Genomic DNA, 17904 nt, shown 5'->3' with positions numbered 1-17904 from the left:
GGTGGTTAAATCATGGACGGGGCTGAAAGGCTTGTCATTGTGGCTTGAAACGGAGGATTTGATTGGAATTGGGGGCGGAAAGAGCTCAGGTCGCCAATATTGTGTGATCACACGCATGCATGTGACCAAGCTGTAATAAGAAGACGTGTTGTGTAGCCCCATCACCACGCATATTTTGCACTGTCTTAGTCTCATAAATGTTATGGATATTCAAGGCCAGAGCGCCTGTGTATATCATGGCGGAGCGGAGTACAGTGCGACCCACAGCTGCCTGTATTGTCACACATTCACGACAGGCGCAGCTTATCTAAGCAAAACTTCGCCTCGGAGCACAACCATCTACTGGACGATACACTGGTTGCGCTACCCCAGACTAACTGAAGGTTGCACACCAAAACGGCATTGCTGACATTGGGGGCGGTAACGACGTCGCACCATTCGTGCAGCGTGGTAAGCCACCAAGTACAGCTTAACCTTGCGTCTGTCAATCTTCGAAGGAACCCTCGACACGTACCCGTTTTGTCTAGAGCACAGATAGATCATACTATGTGAGTATTCGGCAGAACACGCATCTCACCACTCGCATTCCTTTCACGCATACATCTACCCGACCCAACCAGCAGCGAAAACAAGAAGGCAAAGCAACGTATAATTTGTTCATTCGTGTACATATTCGTCACTGCCTTCCTCTCATCCTGTCCTTTTCCCCAAATAAATCGCTTAAATAGAAGAAAAATAACTTGCTATACACCAGAACGAAGAAAAAAACAAACGGGGTGTGTCCTCGCTAGATATACGGACAATCGAAATAATCAACGAGAGAAATTACAACAGCTCCTCCAGTGAGCCCAAGCCCAAAAGACGTAATTGCCAAAAGAGTATACACATGATGCCATCATTGATGAAAACACATCATTGGTACCAACTCTGCTCATCGTAGGTGAATCCTTGCAAACCCGCGTCATTGAGCCCCATGGCCCCAAACCCATTTACATTGGAATTATTGGCATTGCCGTTGAACCTCCCGTTGGGATATCCGTTAGCAGCGGCTATGGCACCATCATCACCACCCACTGGACCTCCGTTAATCTCATTGCCGGTCATAGGAGGAACATTAGTCGTAGGTTGGAAGACACCTGTAGGATTGGCTGTGCCGGCAAACCAACTTGCTATATCATCTACTCCTTGGGGGTTCCAATTTTCGAAATCAGTTGCAAGTTGTGCTTGATCTCGGTAGATCCAATCCTGGCCTTCGCGTAGTAGCTGATCAACACCACCAAAGAGCTGGCTTGGCGAGTTTCCAGCAGTGGTGTGACCGCCGTCGACGGATCGGCGTCCTTGTGTCGATGCTGGAGTAGGAGCGTTCAGGTTTGCCGAATAACTCTGGGGTGTAGTAGGATGTTGCTGAGTACGCATGTAAGCCAGAGCGTTTGGGTCCGAGGGAGGTAGAGAGTGGGTGCTAGAAGGACGGGCAGAAGGGTTAGAGCTTACGGAGCTATTATTTGCTATGGCTGTCCGGCTGTACATTTGTGGTCCTGTCATGTTGGCCATGTTCGTGCTGTATGGTTGGAGACTCGGTGAAGCCTGATCCGCTGGTGAAGGGTGCTGGTTGGTCTGTACCGATGCGCGGCGCTGTGCTTTTGGAGTGCTAACCTCATTCCAGGGACCAAACTTGGCATCAGTACGGGAAAGCACTGTAGCAGCTTCCTCTGGTAGCTCAACGTTCCAGCGCTTTGCCAGTACGCTGAGGATGCCAAGCGTTCGTCGGGCGCACAGCCATCCTTCTGCTATCTCCTCCAGATGCTTGACACCGTGGATGATGTCGCGCTTTGCGTTCTTCTCGGGTAGATTGAGAAGATGTATTGTGCACGCAGAGTGCGCGATATATACGCAGATGTTGCATATCTGCCGCAGGCCATGTGATCGCTTGTATAACCGTAGTAGTTTGGAAATCATGGCAGCAGCCTGGGTACAGAGCTTTCGGGGAGAGACATGGGCAGGAAGTGGTGAATTGTTTGGGTTGTATTTTAGGAATGGACGAAAGAGATGGATGTAAAGCAACTGAAAGAACATGCTACACAGTCATTAGTACAAGTTGATAGCGACGGTGGATAGTGCTGCTTACTGCATGACAAGCATATGGGGCAAGCCACCCTCTTTCGGCTCTAGCTCTTTCGGGAGCTCCCGTCTCCACGTCTCTAACCTCATGTGTATCTCACTGAGCTTCTTCAACTCTGCCTGCCTTCCCTTGGCCTTGCCCATGTCAATGGGGTTGTAGAAAGCATTCATCAAGTCGCTAGAAATCTCGCAGAGCTTTGAAATTTGGAGAGCAACTGCGCGCGTCCTACTGGGCTGCGAATGTGCTTGACTTAGGCCAGAGTCTGTGACTGCGCTCCAGGTCTCTGCATCCTCAACAGGGAAGACGTCGAATTTGGGTACTGTTAGAATCGTGTTGGGCAATTGCGGCAATCTCCCGAGGTAGTTGCTCCAACATTTGTCAAACAAGAAGCAGCCCCAGAATGTGATCCTTCGTGCATCCTCCTCGTTCTCATCAATGACATCCTTGCTATGCATGCCCAGATTGAGGCCGAGATCGCATGCCATCCGGAAGGACATGCCGCTATACACCCAGCCTTTTGCTTCCCGCCCACAGCCCGCTTCGCGTACGGACATCAAGGCTAGAGCCTGCACTGTTGTCAATGCAGGGACCTCGTGCAAATCGTCCTCCATAATCAGTCGCTTGGCCTCCCTGAAGAAATGGTCTCCAGCCGTTGCAGAATCATCGCGTATAGCCCTAGCAGCAGGCCATGATGTGAAGTGACATCCGAGTGCCAACATGGCGTTGACTAGCAAGGGCGAGCAGTACTGATTCTTCCTTCCAGATCCGGGCAGCGGTTTGCCAAGCCTAAACTCCTGCAGAAACAAATTCTTGGACAGGGTTGTGAAGAAGCTGTAGTGCCAGCAAAAGTACATGCTTATCAGATGCTGCACCAGCTCCGGGTCCGAGGTCACGGTGGTCCACGAGCAAAATGGGTCCTGCGCCTCTTGGAACTGGTCGTCCGAATACGTATCGGGTGAGTCGACGGTGTCATTGCCCTTGCCCAGGTAGATGAGATGCGACGTTCCGCCAATGTATCTTGTAGATCCATCCTCGAGCCGCAGCTCACCCATCTTGCCGCTCAGCTGGCTCTCAAAGCTTCCCTCTGGAGGCGCCGCTGCGGGCGATGTGGTCGGACTGAGGGGCTCATCGTCATCCTCTTCTCCATTCTCCTTGGCGATGATGGCCTCAGCGACCGAGTCCAGGCTCTCACATGTGCGAATCTGCTGGACGAGGTCTGCAACTGCGTCCTCGGGATAGTTGAGAATGGCCTGGATGAGGGTCTGGAGGGTTGAGTTGCGCGTTTTGAGGTTGTCAATGTCCTTTTTGTAGACGCCCTTGCGGCGGTGGTCCGAGTTCGGATCGTAGATGCATGGCGTGTTGTAAACGGCGGCACAGGCCGAGCAGGCTGGTGTGGTGCCGTCGCACTGTTTCTCGGATTAGCGCACGGCTGGCGACAGGAGGCACGAGAGCGACAAGGTTGGTGGCCAGGCGGAGAAGGAGTACAGAGGCCGGAGAAAGGCAGTCGAGCAGAGCAGTTCCCGTTACCTAAGACGAGGTACGTACCTTTGACTTGCGCTTCCTGCAGGGCACACAGGCGGAAGAAATGCACCTCCTCTTCTTCGAGTCGTCGCTCCCGGCGTCCCGTTTCCCTCGTCGTCCCTTCTTGGCGGGCGTATCCGTGGTCGGTGGTTGCGCTTCCGCCGTGCTGGTGTTCTCCATTACAGTTCTTGGGAGGTTTCCCGGAGATGCAAGATGCGGGGGGGATGGTGGGGCGCACGCTCCGACGGGCCCTTCAGTCAGCGCGCGACATTAATCAGCGGCCCGCGAAAAGCTGTGGGCTTGCCGTCCTCCACGCCTCTGTAAGTACTGCGCCCTCACCATGGCCGGCCAAGCAGGGGCGAGTAGTATGCGCGTGCAATCGATAGCACAGGTATCGCATTGGGGCGGGGAAGACGCGACGCCTGCCTTTGCCAAGCGCCATCGCTATCATCTCGTCTCTAATTGGCCGCCCCTCGCCTCTTATCTACATTCTCCCTCTGCACCCGCGCCCATCGACAAACACGTCCATGCCTGCAGGAGGAGGCGTCTGAGAAAAAGAACAATGACGTGCCACGGCACGGCTGGCAGGAAGGCCTTCGGCTCGAATCGAACTTTTGTTGGCACCTATCCACTAGAGAAACTCCGATGGCTGATAGGACAGCTTGAAGGTTTGTAGGCAAAAAAGCAAGTCCCTTCCATCAACCAGGCTCCCACACACCCCATGAAACTCAAGATCCATTCACGATCCAGACCCCTACGCCATTCTCCAAAATCAATTATTCGCCCTCCAAGTCTTGTCCTCATGGCTGCCAAGCCTGCTGCTCTTACGGTATCTCGAGGTCTTCCTCTACCTCATCACTCTCAGCCCCATTCATCTCAGCGCCAAATAGTTCCATCAACCTCTCCAAATTCATGCTGCAAACTTGTTAGTCTAAGAATATCCCCAGTAGAAGAAAACATACCCTTGGACCGGCTTGCCCCCTTCTTCCATTACGCATCCAATCTCCTCTTCTTTGCGTTCTTGAATCTTGACGATCTTACTATCGATCGTCTTCTGGACACAAAAACGGGTCATGAATGTCTCTGCTTGTTGCCCAATGCGGAATACACGGCAGAAAGCTTGTTGCTCTCTAGCAGAATTCCACCAAGGATCAATAAAGATAACCTTTGAAGCCATAGTCAAGTTAAGACCCACTGCAAGATCATTAACATATACACTTGTAACAAAGAGGCTGCCGCAGTTATGAGTACTTACAGCCGCCACAGTGCATGCTTGCCAGCATGATTCGAATATCGCCTTGTTCGGCAAACGACCGAATGGCATTATCGCGAGCGGTAAAACTCATCTTGCCGTGGTACTGTTTTGGTGGTCAGCAATCTGAACTTCCAGAGCATTCGACAACGGCTTCATTGTCGTTCCCAAGCTACCGCTGATGGCTCCATTGTATGCGTAACAAGTATTCACTCACCTGAACGCTCTTCCAGCCTTCGTTCTTGCAAACGCGCCTTAAGATCTGAACCCTGCAGCTTGTCAGTGCGGGTCCAGAGAGTGTGCATCTGACCTACATAGCAAGAAATTGTGTATAAACAATAATCTTGACGTTCGGGTTCTCCTTGATCCAGTTCATAATCTGCGACTTGACTGCAATAGTTTTTGCAGAAGGAAGGACTTGGTCGTTGAGAGAAGCGAGCCAGTCATTCGGAATAACCTCATGGTAGGGGCGTTTGCGTCCCTTGCCCTTCTTCTTCTTCTTCTTCTTATTATTATTTGATCGCGTGCCAGATGCAGGTCCATCTTCCGGGTCGGCTTCCACCTCGAATGCATGGACATAACTGGGTATTTTACCACAGCTGTTGCAAGCTCTATTCTCTTGCCCCTGCTCAGCACTCTCAACACATGCCTCTGAGTAACAAGGCTCCGCACAAATGAAATGGCCACATGATTGAATCATGGGCTGTCGTGGTTTGTTTCCGCAGGTGCTGCACTTGGTTTTTTCCTTAGCTCTTTCCCAGCTCTCGCCTTTTTGGAGACTGCTAAGAAAGGGCCCAAAGTTGTAATATCTGCCAAACTCGCCGCCGGCCCCGAGATGATGGGTTGACTTTGGTCCTTCTTCTCCTTCATCGGTCATGATGTCCTGGTCCTGATCTTCGGCCTCTTTGTTCGCCTCCGAACGAGTGTGCTTCTTTTTCTTCTTTTTTTCGTCTGCTTTCTTCTTATCATCCGCTATCTTTTGAAGCTGCTCTCGAACTGCAATTATTGTGCTGCTAGATTGAGTGTTACTATTAGCCGTATGCTGCTGAAGCACCCGTTTGATGCTCTCAATATCTTCCTGCTCAAGGAGATCCTGTATGACGAATTGAAGCATAAGAATATGTGCTGTTAGTTGGCGAAGTCTTAGATACAGTCTATATCTGTTAGTGATCCTAGCTACCAAACACGAAGAGGTTTGTTACGCACACTAGGGTGTTGCCATACGATTTTTCTGAGGCACCACCCTCCATCGCCGCGCTCATTCGCTCGATGAAGCGTTTCTCGACAATCTTGTATATACGGCGCTCAACTGGATTGAACTCGCACCAGTACGTAGCTTGATGAGCTTGAGGCAGCTTGAGAATGGGGGCTCCCATCATCTTATCTGAATGAGTGCGGCGCATCATGAACTGTGAGAGCCTCACCATAATCTTTTCTGGATTGTCGGGGTCGCAGTACTCCTCATCAAAGTTTTCAAAGTTGTCGATAAATGGAACGCCAAGGAATTTGAAGTAAGAATACATCTCAGTCAAGCTATTGAGAATCGGAGTTCCACTCAAAGCCCACTTGTGGTCAGCCTGTAGTGCGCGACAGGCAACTGATGTGAGCGACTGGTAGTTCTTGATGGCTTGGGCCTCATCGAGAACTATGCGTAAGAAACGTACTCGGTGCAGGGCACCTCTTTTCTGCTCCCAAGTTTCCATCCACCAGGCCTCCTCCTCTTCTTTATCTTTACAATCACTCGGCGGCTTATACTTGGGGTGTGATCTCATCACCTCGGTGTATGTGGTGAGAACAATATCATGGCCCTGCAGAAGTTCCAAGGACGCGTTAAAGTTATCACGTGTTCCAGCGCCGTACCGCATGATTGTCAGTTTGGCTGAGCTATGTTTTTCGATTTCACTCTTCCATTGAGTGAGAAGTGCAGGACTGGCAACAACGAGGGTGGTCTTGGGGCCTGGGCTATTCTTTGGTGGGCGACCATCATGGATGTTCGCTGTGAACAGTCAGTGTATTTACCCTGATTTCGTTTCGTGCGGTTACTACTCACCTAGAGCCATAAGCGTTTTGCCAAGTCCCATTTGGTCTGCCAGTATACCACCTCTTGGCTCTTCATCGCCATTCTCTCGATCGCGCATCCACCCACTGCCTATGAGCTGATACCCCTTCAATGATGTTTTCATGCCCTTGACTGACCATAGATTTCCTCGCTCGGCATCAGGTCTGACTGCGTTCCTGCTAAATTTCTTCGCTGCTTTTGTCAAGCTTGCTATATCATCTTTTGCCTGCTTCTCATCTTCGAGAGGCACACCAGCCAAAAGCTCTTTCATTGCCTTTTTTCGGTTTCTCGAGCTGAAGAACGGCTGCTCTGGTGCATCTGGCTGAGCTTGTTGGGCAAAAATGTCTGAATCCAAAAGCGAAGAGGCTTGCTTAGCCCCGTTGTTAATCATCTTCTGTTTCTTGCTCAAGCTTTTACCACTTTTAACGGCATTAGAAATGGCCTCTGCTCCTTTCTGTCTGTCCTTCTTTTTTTTCTTGTTTCTTGAATTATCCCTACGAGCCTCAACTGCGACCATCATACTCTGGAGTTCTGCATCTTGCATACAAAATCTCTTGGGAGCGCGAGGTTGAACAAAATCGGTATCAAATAGCTCCTCTTCCTCAACATTTTGCTCTAGATCAATTGTGGGGGGTACAGCTAGATTGACAGGATCATCTTCTAGAGCCTTGGCAATATCACGCGCTCGTTTCTTCCTTCTGACTGTTTCGGCGCTTTGAAACTTTGCCTGTTCGAGTTCCATTTCGAAAGGAAGGACTCCATGGTTGGCCTTTTTGACGTCGTCAAAGTACCGCATTCTCTCCTCGAATATTTCTGCTGCTCTCATGTCTGCTTTATCATCATCGTCAAGATGATATGATTCTGCGGGTGCAATGGGCTGTGGCAGGCTTGGCCCCCTTTGGAGAGTCCTTGGTCGCACCCTGTCTTTTATTTTCCGCTGCCTATTGCGCATTCTCTCACGCAGTTGGGCTGTGAATGTATTCGAAAGAGGCGCTGAAGGCGCTGGAGATGGTAGATTTGGTGGACCAGAGTCGATTTCTGGGATCAACAATGACTCTAAGGCGCTTGATGCAGTCGGGTCATCCTCTGAGACAGCTAATGGTCCAGAATTGCTTAGTGGAATGGGTTCGATTTCTGGGATGAACAACGAGTGGGGATCTTCGGGTGGGATAGAATCGCTTTCTGGACCGAACAATGAGTTGGAATCATGCTGGACATGTTCTTCTACATGAGATGGAGGTGTGTCGATCTCGTGTTGAACTTGGTCATCATAGTCGATCATGGCCTCATCGCCAACCTGCGCAGTTCCTGGAACTGAGGTCTGCACTTCAGTCATGTCGCTGTCGTCGTTGGTCCTATCGGGCTTACTCATGATGACTTGAGCTGTCAGCTTTGGTAAAGCGATAATGTACGAGCCTGAGATGGCTGTTTCAATGATACATACCGCTGTGTGGGTGAGATGGGAACACGAGTGGCGATGGAGCAGCTCTCAAGGATTGGAGCACGTACAATGACGGCTGGTCAGTAGGCTGAGTTACCGTATAGTTGTGAACTGGGTAGGATGGGGATAGGTGTGAGAACTGGTAGAAGTAATCCTGGCAACCAACCAGGCAAAGAAGAAGAGGTGTGCTGTGATTAGACAGAGATATGGTGCGAGAAAGAAGTTGTAGGAGTGTTATGGTGAAATGGAAGTGGTGTGATGAATTGGAAGATATAAAGTAAGATGATATAAGAAAGAAGAAGTGTGGTCATGTAGAAGAGGTAGAAAAACTAGTAGTAAAAAGAAGAAGAGTGGTTGTGTATGGAAGAAGATATATCCAAACCTAGCTTGGAGCAAGTTTATATAGAGCACAGCAGCTGTGGAGGTGAGAGCCTACAAGCGTCTATGCAAGTGGATCCATGAGAGCAAGTGAGAGTTGAGGTGAGGAACTTGGGATGGAAACCATAGTTTGCAAAGGTAAGACGTAGTAGTGTACTGAGCGGGCTCTGGTATCTGACGTCTGAGGGCAGAAGGTGATGCGTGTAAGTGAGGGACGATGTATGTGCTGGTGTGAGAGAAGTGAAATGAAGTGATGGAGAGTATGCTAAAGGTGATGACAAGATATAATCCTCGATGTTGTGCTGTCATGATACTGGTGAGGAAGGTGCGTTGTGTTCATAATGGCAGGCGCGTCCCTCTCCTCCGAACATCGCCATGGCTAGCACAAAGCTGCAAAGACATTGGGTCGCGACCGTAAAAATTATACGTTATATTCGTCCCAACTAGGCACTTGCTTGTTGAGGATATGAGGGTATCGAAAGTACTATTGACATGACAATTGCAATCCCTGTACGTAATGCAAGTAGAAAGATAGAACTCCTTAACCGCCACCTTTAATCGAACTCCCACCTAGTATCTATATGACGAAAAAAAAGGATCAAACGTATTGTAAAGAAAGAATCTAGCACTGCGCCTCATCAAGGTTGGGGTAGAACCAGGCCGCAAGAGCAATGATGACATAACTCGCCATGAGTAAAATGCCCTCAAGCCAATCTACATCTTGTTAGCAAAGTGTCCCAGTTGCATACTGAATGGCGCGAACTTACGTGACTTTCCGTCTTGAATGAGGTAGTTGACAAGCAACACCGAGACGAACAATGTAGCGATTTGGAAAGTGTCGAAGTAGAGCGTCATGCAGTCCTTGCCCAAGATCCATCCGAGAATGACGATCAGAGGGAAAACAAGAAGCGCGATCTGCATACTGGAACCGACAGCAACACCAATAGAGAGATCCATCTTATCCTTGATGGCGACAGTGACGGCAGTGGCGTGCTCGGCGGCATTACCCACAATGGGAAGCAGAATAAGACCAACGAAAGTGGTAGAGATATGACCCGTAGCAGTAAGACCATCGATACTGGAGACCATGAATTCCGAACAGAAAGCAACGAGGGTTGTCGAGATGGCGAGAGTGATGAGAGCACCAATGACAGAGAGCGATGGCTCTTCGAATTCGTCTTCGTCGTCCTCGTCATCCGAGTTTGGGTTCTTGAAAAGTGTGGTCATGTTGACGCCGCCTCCAGACGCTGCGGCAGTACCAGCGCCAATGGCTGCAATACCGCGCGATGCATCACCTTCTTCCTTCTTGCCGGACTTGCGCTTGGGCACCTTTTGACTGGGCTCGTTGTACATGGTGGAGTGTGTCTTCAACTGGAAACCGAGGTAGCAAGCGTAGACGAGGAGAAGAATGACGGCAGTTCCGTGAGATAGCTCTTGATTCCTGACAGCATCTTCGCTGCCATTGTGTGCGACTGCGTCATCTTCGGCAATTGTGTTGTGAAACACGGTCGGAATGATGAGGGATGCGATACAGAGAGCAAGTAGCGATGCTGCTGTCTGAGCCACAGTCACGTTGAAGAACTGTTCCAAGCGGTTGATACCCCCGAGAAAGAAGGACATGCCCATGACAAGCAGCAGGTTGGACAACATACTGCCGATAAGCGAGGTTTTGACAATGGTGATCTCGTTCTTGATCAAGGCTTGGACGGATACGATGAGCTCGACAGCATTTCCAAAAGTGGCGTTGAGAAGACCTCCAAGAGTTTCTCCAACCCGAATGGCGAGTTCTTCGGTGGCATTGCTCAGCATAGCGGCGAGTGGGATGATGGCAATGAAGTTGATGATGAAGACGGGCACAGGTTTGAGTCTAGCGTAGTACACGGCAAAACCGACGGGTACCATGATGAGAAGGACGTTGATCCAGGCACCAAACAAGACAAAGCGAATCTGGGCACCGATGGGAATCTTCCTTTTAAAAGCCTTCTTCTTGCGCTCTTCCAGGGATAGTTCGTCTCCTTCGGGCGCGTCCAAGCCGGTATGATCTTGGTCTTCGTGCTCTTTCCTAAATATGCCCTTGAACTTTGCTCTGCGGGTAGGGCCGCCGTTTTGGTCCTGGTTGGAGGGCGCAAGAGTGCTGTCCACTGAAGCCTTGTGCGCAGTGTCTGAATCAGTCGCGCCATCCTTGTCAAGCGAAGGATTTGGAACGGCGGCTGAAGCGGTCGCATGTGTTGGCAATGAGGAGGCGGGCTCAGTATTGTGGTGGTCTGGCATTCCAAATTCTTTCTCTGATTGCATGGTCTCGAGGCGCCTCTGCTCTTCAAATCCCGATGTTGCATTTGCCTCGGATCGTGATCTGTGCATTACGTTTTCCACATCATAATGGGAATCTCGAGAGCGCTGTCGAGCGAATGGGTTGTAATTGTTAGTTCCATTGCTGCCATGTTTTGAGGCAACGCGGTGCGCCTGCCTCCGTACAGTGTCTGAATTGGGTATGAGTTAGTGTGTAGATTCGAGTGGTGCTGGGGTTTGTGCTGATGATTCGGGCACGGGGCTCCACCTACGCATGGATGCAGATATATGTACTGTCTCTGTGTCGGTCGTGATCAAAGAAGGCGTTGAAAAGCAAGTGTCGATTTGGTGTTTGGGTTTGCGAAACCAAGAGGCGGGTGGAGGGAAACAAGAAAGGGAGAAAGGGACCAAGGAGAGATAATAAGTGGCCCTGGGCTTCCCTGCTTTGACGCGAAGGACAGCGCACGCCCGCTCGCGTCAGTGTGTGGCTGAAGTATAAAGTTGGCGAATAAAGAGCGTGGAATGAATGCTCTAGCCACAGGTCAACTCGGCCAGACTGCCATTTTGCGGGAAGTTGCTGAGGCTGTGTCTAGTAGCGCGGGCGAAGTTGCACAGCGCCAGTCGATTTGGCGCGAGTACCGATTACAATCATTTGCTACCATGTCGATTGTCGAATGCAATGTGCGAAGCTCAGCGTCATCATGTTCAAGCCTTCCAAGGAGCGTCCCAAGCTGCCCTTGGCTACGCCTTAAGCCTTGCAGCGTGTCTGGGCAATGACGCAGGGGCGTGGCGCTTATGCACAATCCAAACGCTTAATTGGCTCTTCGCTGACATGGCGCGCTGCCATCATCGTCCCAAGTACGTTTGTACACGCCGGCCCTGCAATAAGTCTGGAGAAAGCTTGCTTTTCTTCACCGCAACGCGGCTTCGAGAATATCGCTCATGCTCATACGCATCTTGATCTTCAGTAGAAGAGAGGCGCGGGATATGCACCTCCTTACACTAATATCGTTCCACCAATAGGCGGAGGAACATCCTATGCAAGCAATATACACTGTTTCCGTCCAATCTTATGTCTATGGCTCTTTGTGTATTCTCTGAAACCCTGGACTGGCGCAGATGAGATCTTCGCCGCAAACATCAAACTGCAGCATGTTTGTTTCCCGAACCTATTCTTACACTGCCAAACTACGTCTAGGCCAGCGATTTGAAACGCACATCTACCGGTGAACGGCTGGAACTAACATCTTCTGTGGAATACCGAGGTGCAGCCTATGGTATCGTGTTCTTTGATGTGGACATCAAAAGACTGAGCTCTAGCTTCTCTATCTTAACCCCTCTGTGCCACCTGGCCGCCTCCAGTCCAATACACGTTATTCCAAAATCCACGTAATGTACCTTGCGTAAGTATAGCACCGCGCCCCCCCCCCCCGCACAGCCCCAGGCCCACACTACCCCAGGATCACCACTACCTTCATCCTTTGAAACCTTAATTCCAAGACCGTTCCATTGCCAAACTCCCCTAACAAACCCCATCCATATTCTTTGTTTTTAAATGCACCTACCCAAACGGGCAATTCGAATCAAAAGGCATAGATTGCGGCGGGCTCAGAGCACAAAATATGCCGGCCCGGCCTCGCGGTATTGGCTGCCTGCAGTCGCCGAGAGGATGCCGCGCCTACGTACGTGGCTGGACTACGGCAAGGTGACGTTTAATTCGCCGTCCCTTTGACTACTCTCGCCTACCATTTAGCCTATCATCCTACACCCATACAGCTATCCATATGCGTCCATGTATACATGTACGAAATGGTTGTGTCTCCTATGGTGCAACTGAGGGCACACAAACGGGTTAACTCGTGCGGACATCTGCGCCATGACGTACAGGCCCAATCCGGAAACAAAATATCGGTTGCAGGGGTCCCAGGCTAAACTGGCAACACACTTAGTGCAAACAATGAATATATTCGCTTTGTTTGATCAACGCAATGGCTAATTCGTTTCATACAAGTCTTTGCTAGCAATACTCTAGGTGTACAATATTATCCGTTCCCTCTCAGCGCCATATTCACATCCTGTGTTCCTCTATGCGCTAGCACGCTTCATGCCGCATGAAACACAATGCTGCAACACCTACTCACCCTTACTGGTCCTGGATCTTGTGGTCGCCCTTGATGACATCTGCATATGTCGGAGGCGGACCCTCGGGTTGACTTGAGCTTCCCTCGCCACCTCCATTTGCCGGCGCAGGCGCAGCAGGTCCACTGCCATTTGCGCTCTTGTGTCCCTGTGGCGGTGCAAAGCTGTTTGTCACGCCGCTCTGCTGTCCCGGGAACTGTCCACTGCTCGGCTGAGATGCCACAGTACCATAGTTCGCAGGTCTGCCACCCGCTTGTTCGTGCGAAATCACATAGTATGTCACCCGTCCGTCGGTGCTCCTTCCGTGTTCGCGATCGGGCACAGTTTGGTATGCGTCGTATGGGTCTGGATTCTGCAGAATCACATACCAAGCGTGGAGGAGGCCGGGGAGGAAGCCTAGGCACGAGAGGCCGAGGTTTATGAGCGAGTCGGCACTACAAATGCCCTTCTTCACCCAAACACCAATCGGTGGGAACTGTAGGTTATGTTAGCTGTCAAGCGCCATGAGCTGCAGAGACAGTCGGTGCCTGCCTCCGCCGTACGGGAACTGCAAACGTACCAGGACGCTGAGGAGCATCAGGAAACAATCGGAGCCACACATGATGTCAGTTTTGGCTATCAGGTAATTGTAGTATGAGTATAGGCAGCGGTTTTCGGTGTGATGAAGTAGATGTTAAGGTAGAAGAGGGTCGCCTGAGCGGGCGATGCGAACCAGTAGATCAGATGACGCACCCGGTGGCTTAGATGTGGCTTGGTTTCACACATGCACGGGCCTCACCGCTGCCTCGAAAGCTGCGCATTGTACTGTTTGCCACATTGTATTGCTCTACTTGCTTTTCCATACACCTAATTCATGTCGGAAAAATATGTTTCCGTGAACTTACCAGTTTTTTCGTTCTGTACGCTACAAACATGTCACTTTAGCATCTCCGCAACTGTATGATTGAGAGCCCTGTGACGGTAACAGAGAAATAGCTTGCAGAATGATCATGGTCATGTCGTCATCCTACTCACTATACTATTGAACGCGCTTAAAGGGAAATCGTACTAACGATTTCACCAAAACCGAGGACGAATACAACCCTTACATTCGACGCGCATAGCAACAGCAGCCATGTATGGCTAAATTGTCAATGCCCAAAGCTGCCTGCAAGAACTTGATCGCTGATTTAAGCGCTGATTTAAACGCTGCTTGCAGTCAAGGCTGAGAAGCACTCATTCCTGCCAAAATATTGGGCTTTTCATTTGGCGCATTGCTTCTTTGCGCGAACAGGCAGTGCCCAAATAACCTATCACGTATAGACTGAGGAATCGCTGACGCTGGTACACTCCGGATACGTTGACTCCGATGTACCGAATACCTGGTCATTGTGCTTGCAAGTTACCACTGTAGCAGAAGCCGATATTCTCAATCATGATATCAAGATACTCGTGCTTGGTAGTGACTGGAGGAGAAGAAATAAGTAAACGAGAGAGGTGAGACCTGCAAGAAACCAAAAGTTAGGGGATTCGTAAAAAGATTCGTAAAAAGATTAAACAGAACAATCGGTAAACTGGGCAAGAATTCTATAAAACAAAACAAGTGAGTTGAGAGACTGGACGCTTGAAGTCCAGACCGCCAGATCAAATGAAATCAGATGTGGATTCTTGTGGAAGACAACCGTGAAATGAGTAACCCTGGAATAAGAAACGACAGTAATAATCGTGGTAATAGTAGTAATAATGGTAATGGTAAGAACAGAAAGGTAATGGACAAGTTCAAGACAACAAATGAAGCGCGAAGAACGCCGGTACCCGTGAATGACCCATTCTGGTGTACACTGTTGGCCGACATTTGGAAATAAGATTGCAGTATGAAGCCATGAACCGGGGTGGTAGAGAATTGAAAGCAAGTTTGCAGAAGAATAAATAATGATAGGTGAATGGTCCTGACGTATGAGACAAGGAAAGATGAAAGGCTCTTGTGGATCATTAACAAGGCCGTGGTTGCAGAAACGAAAATAAAGAAGAGGATCCATGGGTGTCAGAAATGGCGTAGAAGGTAAATCAAGGTGTGACGAGGAGTAATCATGGGGGATGAGGCCCAGGCTCTGGGTTCGTAAATACGTGCTCACCGACGACTACAAGACTAGTAAGAATTTGCCAGAAACAAGCGAGATGCACCTCATTGATGTCAAGAAGCCTTACCTGTAAGCGGCATCAACCTGGGAACGCCTCTTCCGCTTGCTATGGTCGTCGTGCTGGCGCAATTTCTCATGTTCTTGATCAGCATCTTCATAGCTTCTCTTCCTAGAGAAGGAGCTGTCGCTTTGATCTAGGGATGATACAACAGGTGCATCTTGATGTAACTCATTACCCTGGCTTTCGGGCTCAAAATCAGAACCAGCCATGGTCCGATTGCTCCCCTCGGAGCGTGCGGGGCTTTCTCTGGATTTTTCATAACTATGGCCGTTGCTTTGAAGCGCATTCCAGGAATCATGTCGCTGCTCTGCTGAAGCGGGTGGGGGAGGTGGTGGCCTGGAGCAGGCACCTGCCGACATAGATCCATACGGACGGGGAGCAGCAGATCTGGGTCCACTGTTGCGATAACCACCATACGACTGTGCCCGCTGGGTCAATTGAGCAGAGTCTCGGAGCGGAGTAGATGAAGGAGCAGCCGATGGCTTTTCGACAGGTAGCACTGATTGCCGTACTTCAGAGGGGGAGTACGGTACAGGTATTGGTTCATTCGACGGCGGCTTCGGGGCTCCAGTCACCCCCAACTTCGCAAGGATATCCTCTTGACTTTCTTGCAAGGGGGATACCGCCTCCCTTTTCGATGCGCTTGACGTTGAACCTCCGTGACTCGTACAGAGTGCTTGCTCAAGGTTATCCATAATGTCCCACGTGGCGTCGTGCATTTCCATGTCTCCATCATGCATTGCCATATCCTCATGTTCGTCAGGGCGATCCCGCTGCGCGATACAGTCTTCTAGTGTGACTAGATTGTTCTGCATATCTTCATCCGTGAAAACAACAAAGACTGGGTCATCTTGGATAGCTTCCCAATCGTCAGTCTGCCTTACGTTAAGGAAGGCTTCGTGCGAATTATCGGCAGTGAAGTACATGGACACGGAATCCCCATTGTCGAGCTTCTCAGGCGTGGGCTTCAGTGCGTCTTCTTCAGCCTCAGCAAAAGTAGAGGGTAGTGCACGAGTAACCTGCTTAGCAGGGTGCCAGATGATGACTCCAAGGCTGAGAGCAGGATCGACAGGCTCATTGCTCTTGGGCCAGATCGCGCCATCAAAGTCAAAATCCCAATCGTCCCATGCCAAGAACAGCTGTGGCCTGTCGCTTATACTTCCATCGCTTACAACGCTACTGGGCTGAACAGGTTGCTGCGGGAGCTGCGAAGTGGTGAGATGGGCAGTTGCTGGGGTGGGTGTAGCCTCCGGATCCAACACGGGCTGGCCGTGGGTTTGCCCACTGAATGAACCATGTTGGTTTGACTGGTAAGGTGCTTGCGCATACTGTTGTGGCCATGCTCCAGTTTTGCCACACGTTGGATGACCAGAGTCAACTGTAGCAGTCTGCGATGGGTAACCCTGGTAGCTGCTATGAGAACAAGTATAAGATTGAGCAGTTGGGTGAACTGAAGTTTGCGAATAGCCTGAATTTGGAGGATAACTTGATTTCGGCCATTGATAGCCGTTCTGTGCTTGAGGATACGGCGGCGCAAATCCCGGTGCCTGGTGCGCTTGCTGACCGTAGCTTTGGTTAGAATAACTTTGGTTTGCAGGAGGTGCTGCATAACTTTGCTGCGGGTAGTTTGAAGGCGCCGACGATGGCGGAAACCCTATATGCGACGACTTGAATGAGTTGGGGAATTTGTTAGTACCGAATGGACCCTGAGGCTGCGCTGGTCCGCGATAGCCCGGTGGAGGAGGATACCGGGTGATTACTGGATTACCCTTCTTCTTTGGTGGCCTGAAAGGGAGTCAGAACAAATGACGCACACCATAAAAAGACAGATTCAACGAGCACGTGATGAACAGCTTGCTAAGATCGGAAGTGAGACCTACTGCACATGCGGAGCGCGATTAGGGGGGCCATTTGGTGGATAGGAAGCCCCCGATTGATATTGGCCATATCGTGGCTGCTGTCCTGGTTGTTGTCCGTACTGATAGGGCGGTTGTTGACCATATGGGGGTGGGCCATTTGCATATGGTTGCTGCTGGAAAGGCGCCGCACCCCCTACGGGCCCGTTCCAAGACATACCACGCTACGCAATCAACCTATGAAAATCCACGATGGAAATGGAGGGGATTTGGTGGAGTAAAAGATTAATGGAGACCGATAAGTCCGTTGGAGGCGGCGTAGGTGGTGATTTTAGGGAGAGATTTTAAAGTATAAGGCGCGCGTCCAATTTTTGGACAGGTTGAGCGCACGAGCCAGGACGAAAGAGACGCCCAAGCTTACGGAAGGGCAATCAATTCAGTATCTCCTGGTATGCAAGGTTGAGATTTGTAGGATGAACGACGGCAATGTGACGCTGAGGAGGAGCAAGTGAGTGGGCACGGAGAGCGAGACAGGGCCAGTTGCTGGTGCGAGGGAAACCCTTGGAAGTAGGTATTGAGAGCACGATAGCAGGTAAGTGGCGAATTGAGAGTGCCGCAGAGGAGTATCCTCTCAGATCTATAAGGCATAACAAGGAAAGAGAGGTCCGG

At 50.4% G+C, this 17904-nt stretch overlaps 5 protein-coding genes across 5 annotated transcripts; all 5 read right to left on the bottom strand.

The window, feature by feature from the left end:
- Positions 1 to 912: 912 nt before the first annotated feature.
- On the bottom strand, positions 913 to 3820 carry COCMIDRAFT_21935 (uncharacterized protein; the record flags this gene model as incomplete). The annotated part of the gene is made up of 3 exons (XM_007684639.1): positions 913 to 2074; positions 2126 to 3525; positions 3665 to 3820. 3 exons carry the CDS (start codon positions 3818 to 3820, stop codon positions 913 to 915), a joined length of 2718 nt encoding a protein of 905 aa, XP_007682829.1.
- Positions 3821 to 4607: 787 nt separating this feature from the next.
- COCMIDRAFT_67310 (uncharacterized protein) lies at positions 4608 to 7798 on the bottom strand (the record flags this gene model as incomplete). The annotated part of the gene is made up of 6 exons (XM_007684730.1): positions 4608 to 4834; positions 4896 to 4998; positions 5110 to 5161; positions 5207 to 6046; positions 6099 to 6888; positions 6943 to 7798. Coding segments are annotated over 6 exons (2868 nt in total), but the record flags the coding sequence as incomplete, so codon positions are not given.
- A 1594-nt stretch (positions 7799 to 9392) lies between these two features.
- On the bottom strand, positions 9393 to 11622 carry COCMIDRAFT_32140 (uncharacterized protein; the record flags this gene model as incomplete). Its single annotated transcript, XM_007684669.1, has 3 exons — positions 9393 to 9484; positions 9538 to 11250; positions 11607 to 11622. The coding sequence occupies 3 exons, from the start codon at positions 11620 to 11622 to the stop codon at positions 9393 to 9395; spliced, it is 1821 nt and encodes a 606-aa protein (XP_007682859.1).
- Positions 11623 to 13202: 1580 nt separating this feature from the next.
- Positions 13203 to 13799, bottom strand: COCMIDRAFT_772 (uncharacterized protein; the record flags this gene model as incomplete). Its single annotated transcript, XM_007684616.1, has 2 exons — positions 13203 to 13673; positions 13758 to 13799. The coding sequence occupies 2 exons, from the start codon at positions 13797 to 13799 to the stop codon at positions 13203 to 13205; spliced, it is 513 nt and encodes a 170-aa protein (XP_007682806.1).
- Positions 13800 to 15381: 1582 nt separating this feature from the next.
- On the bottom strand, positions 15382 to 17453 carry COCMIDRAFT_81686 (uncharacterized protein; the record flags this gene model as incomplete). The annotated part of the gene is made up of 2 exons (XM_007684729.1): positions 15382 to 17164; positions 17260 to 17453. 2 exons carry the CDS (start codon positions 17451 to 17453, stop codon positions 15382 to 15384), a joined length of 1977 nt encoding a protein of 658 aa, XP_007682919.1.
- Positions 17454 to 17904: the final 451 nt, after the last annotated feature.

The sequence above is a fragment of the Bipolaris oryzae genome (genome assembly GCF_000523455.1).
Source record: "Bipolaris oryzae ATCC 44560 unplaced genomic scaffold scaffold_4, whole genome shotgun sequence".
In the NCBI taxonomy this organism is placed as follows: Eukaryota; Fungi; Ascomycota; class Dothideomycetes; order Pleosporales; family Pleosporaceae; genus Bipolaris; species Bipolaris oryzae.
The sequence above is the reverse complement of the archived record's forward strand: the minus strand, read 5'-3'. Positions and strand labels throughout refer to the sequence as shown.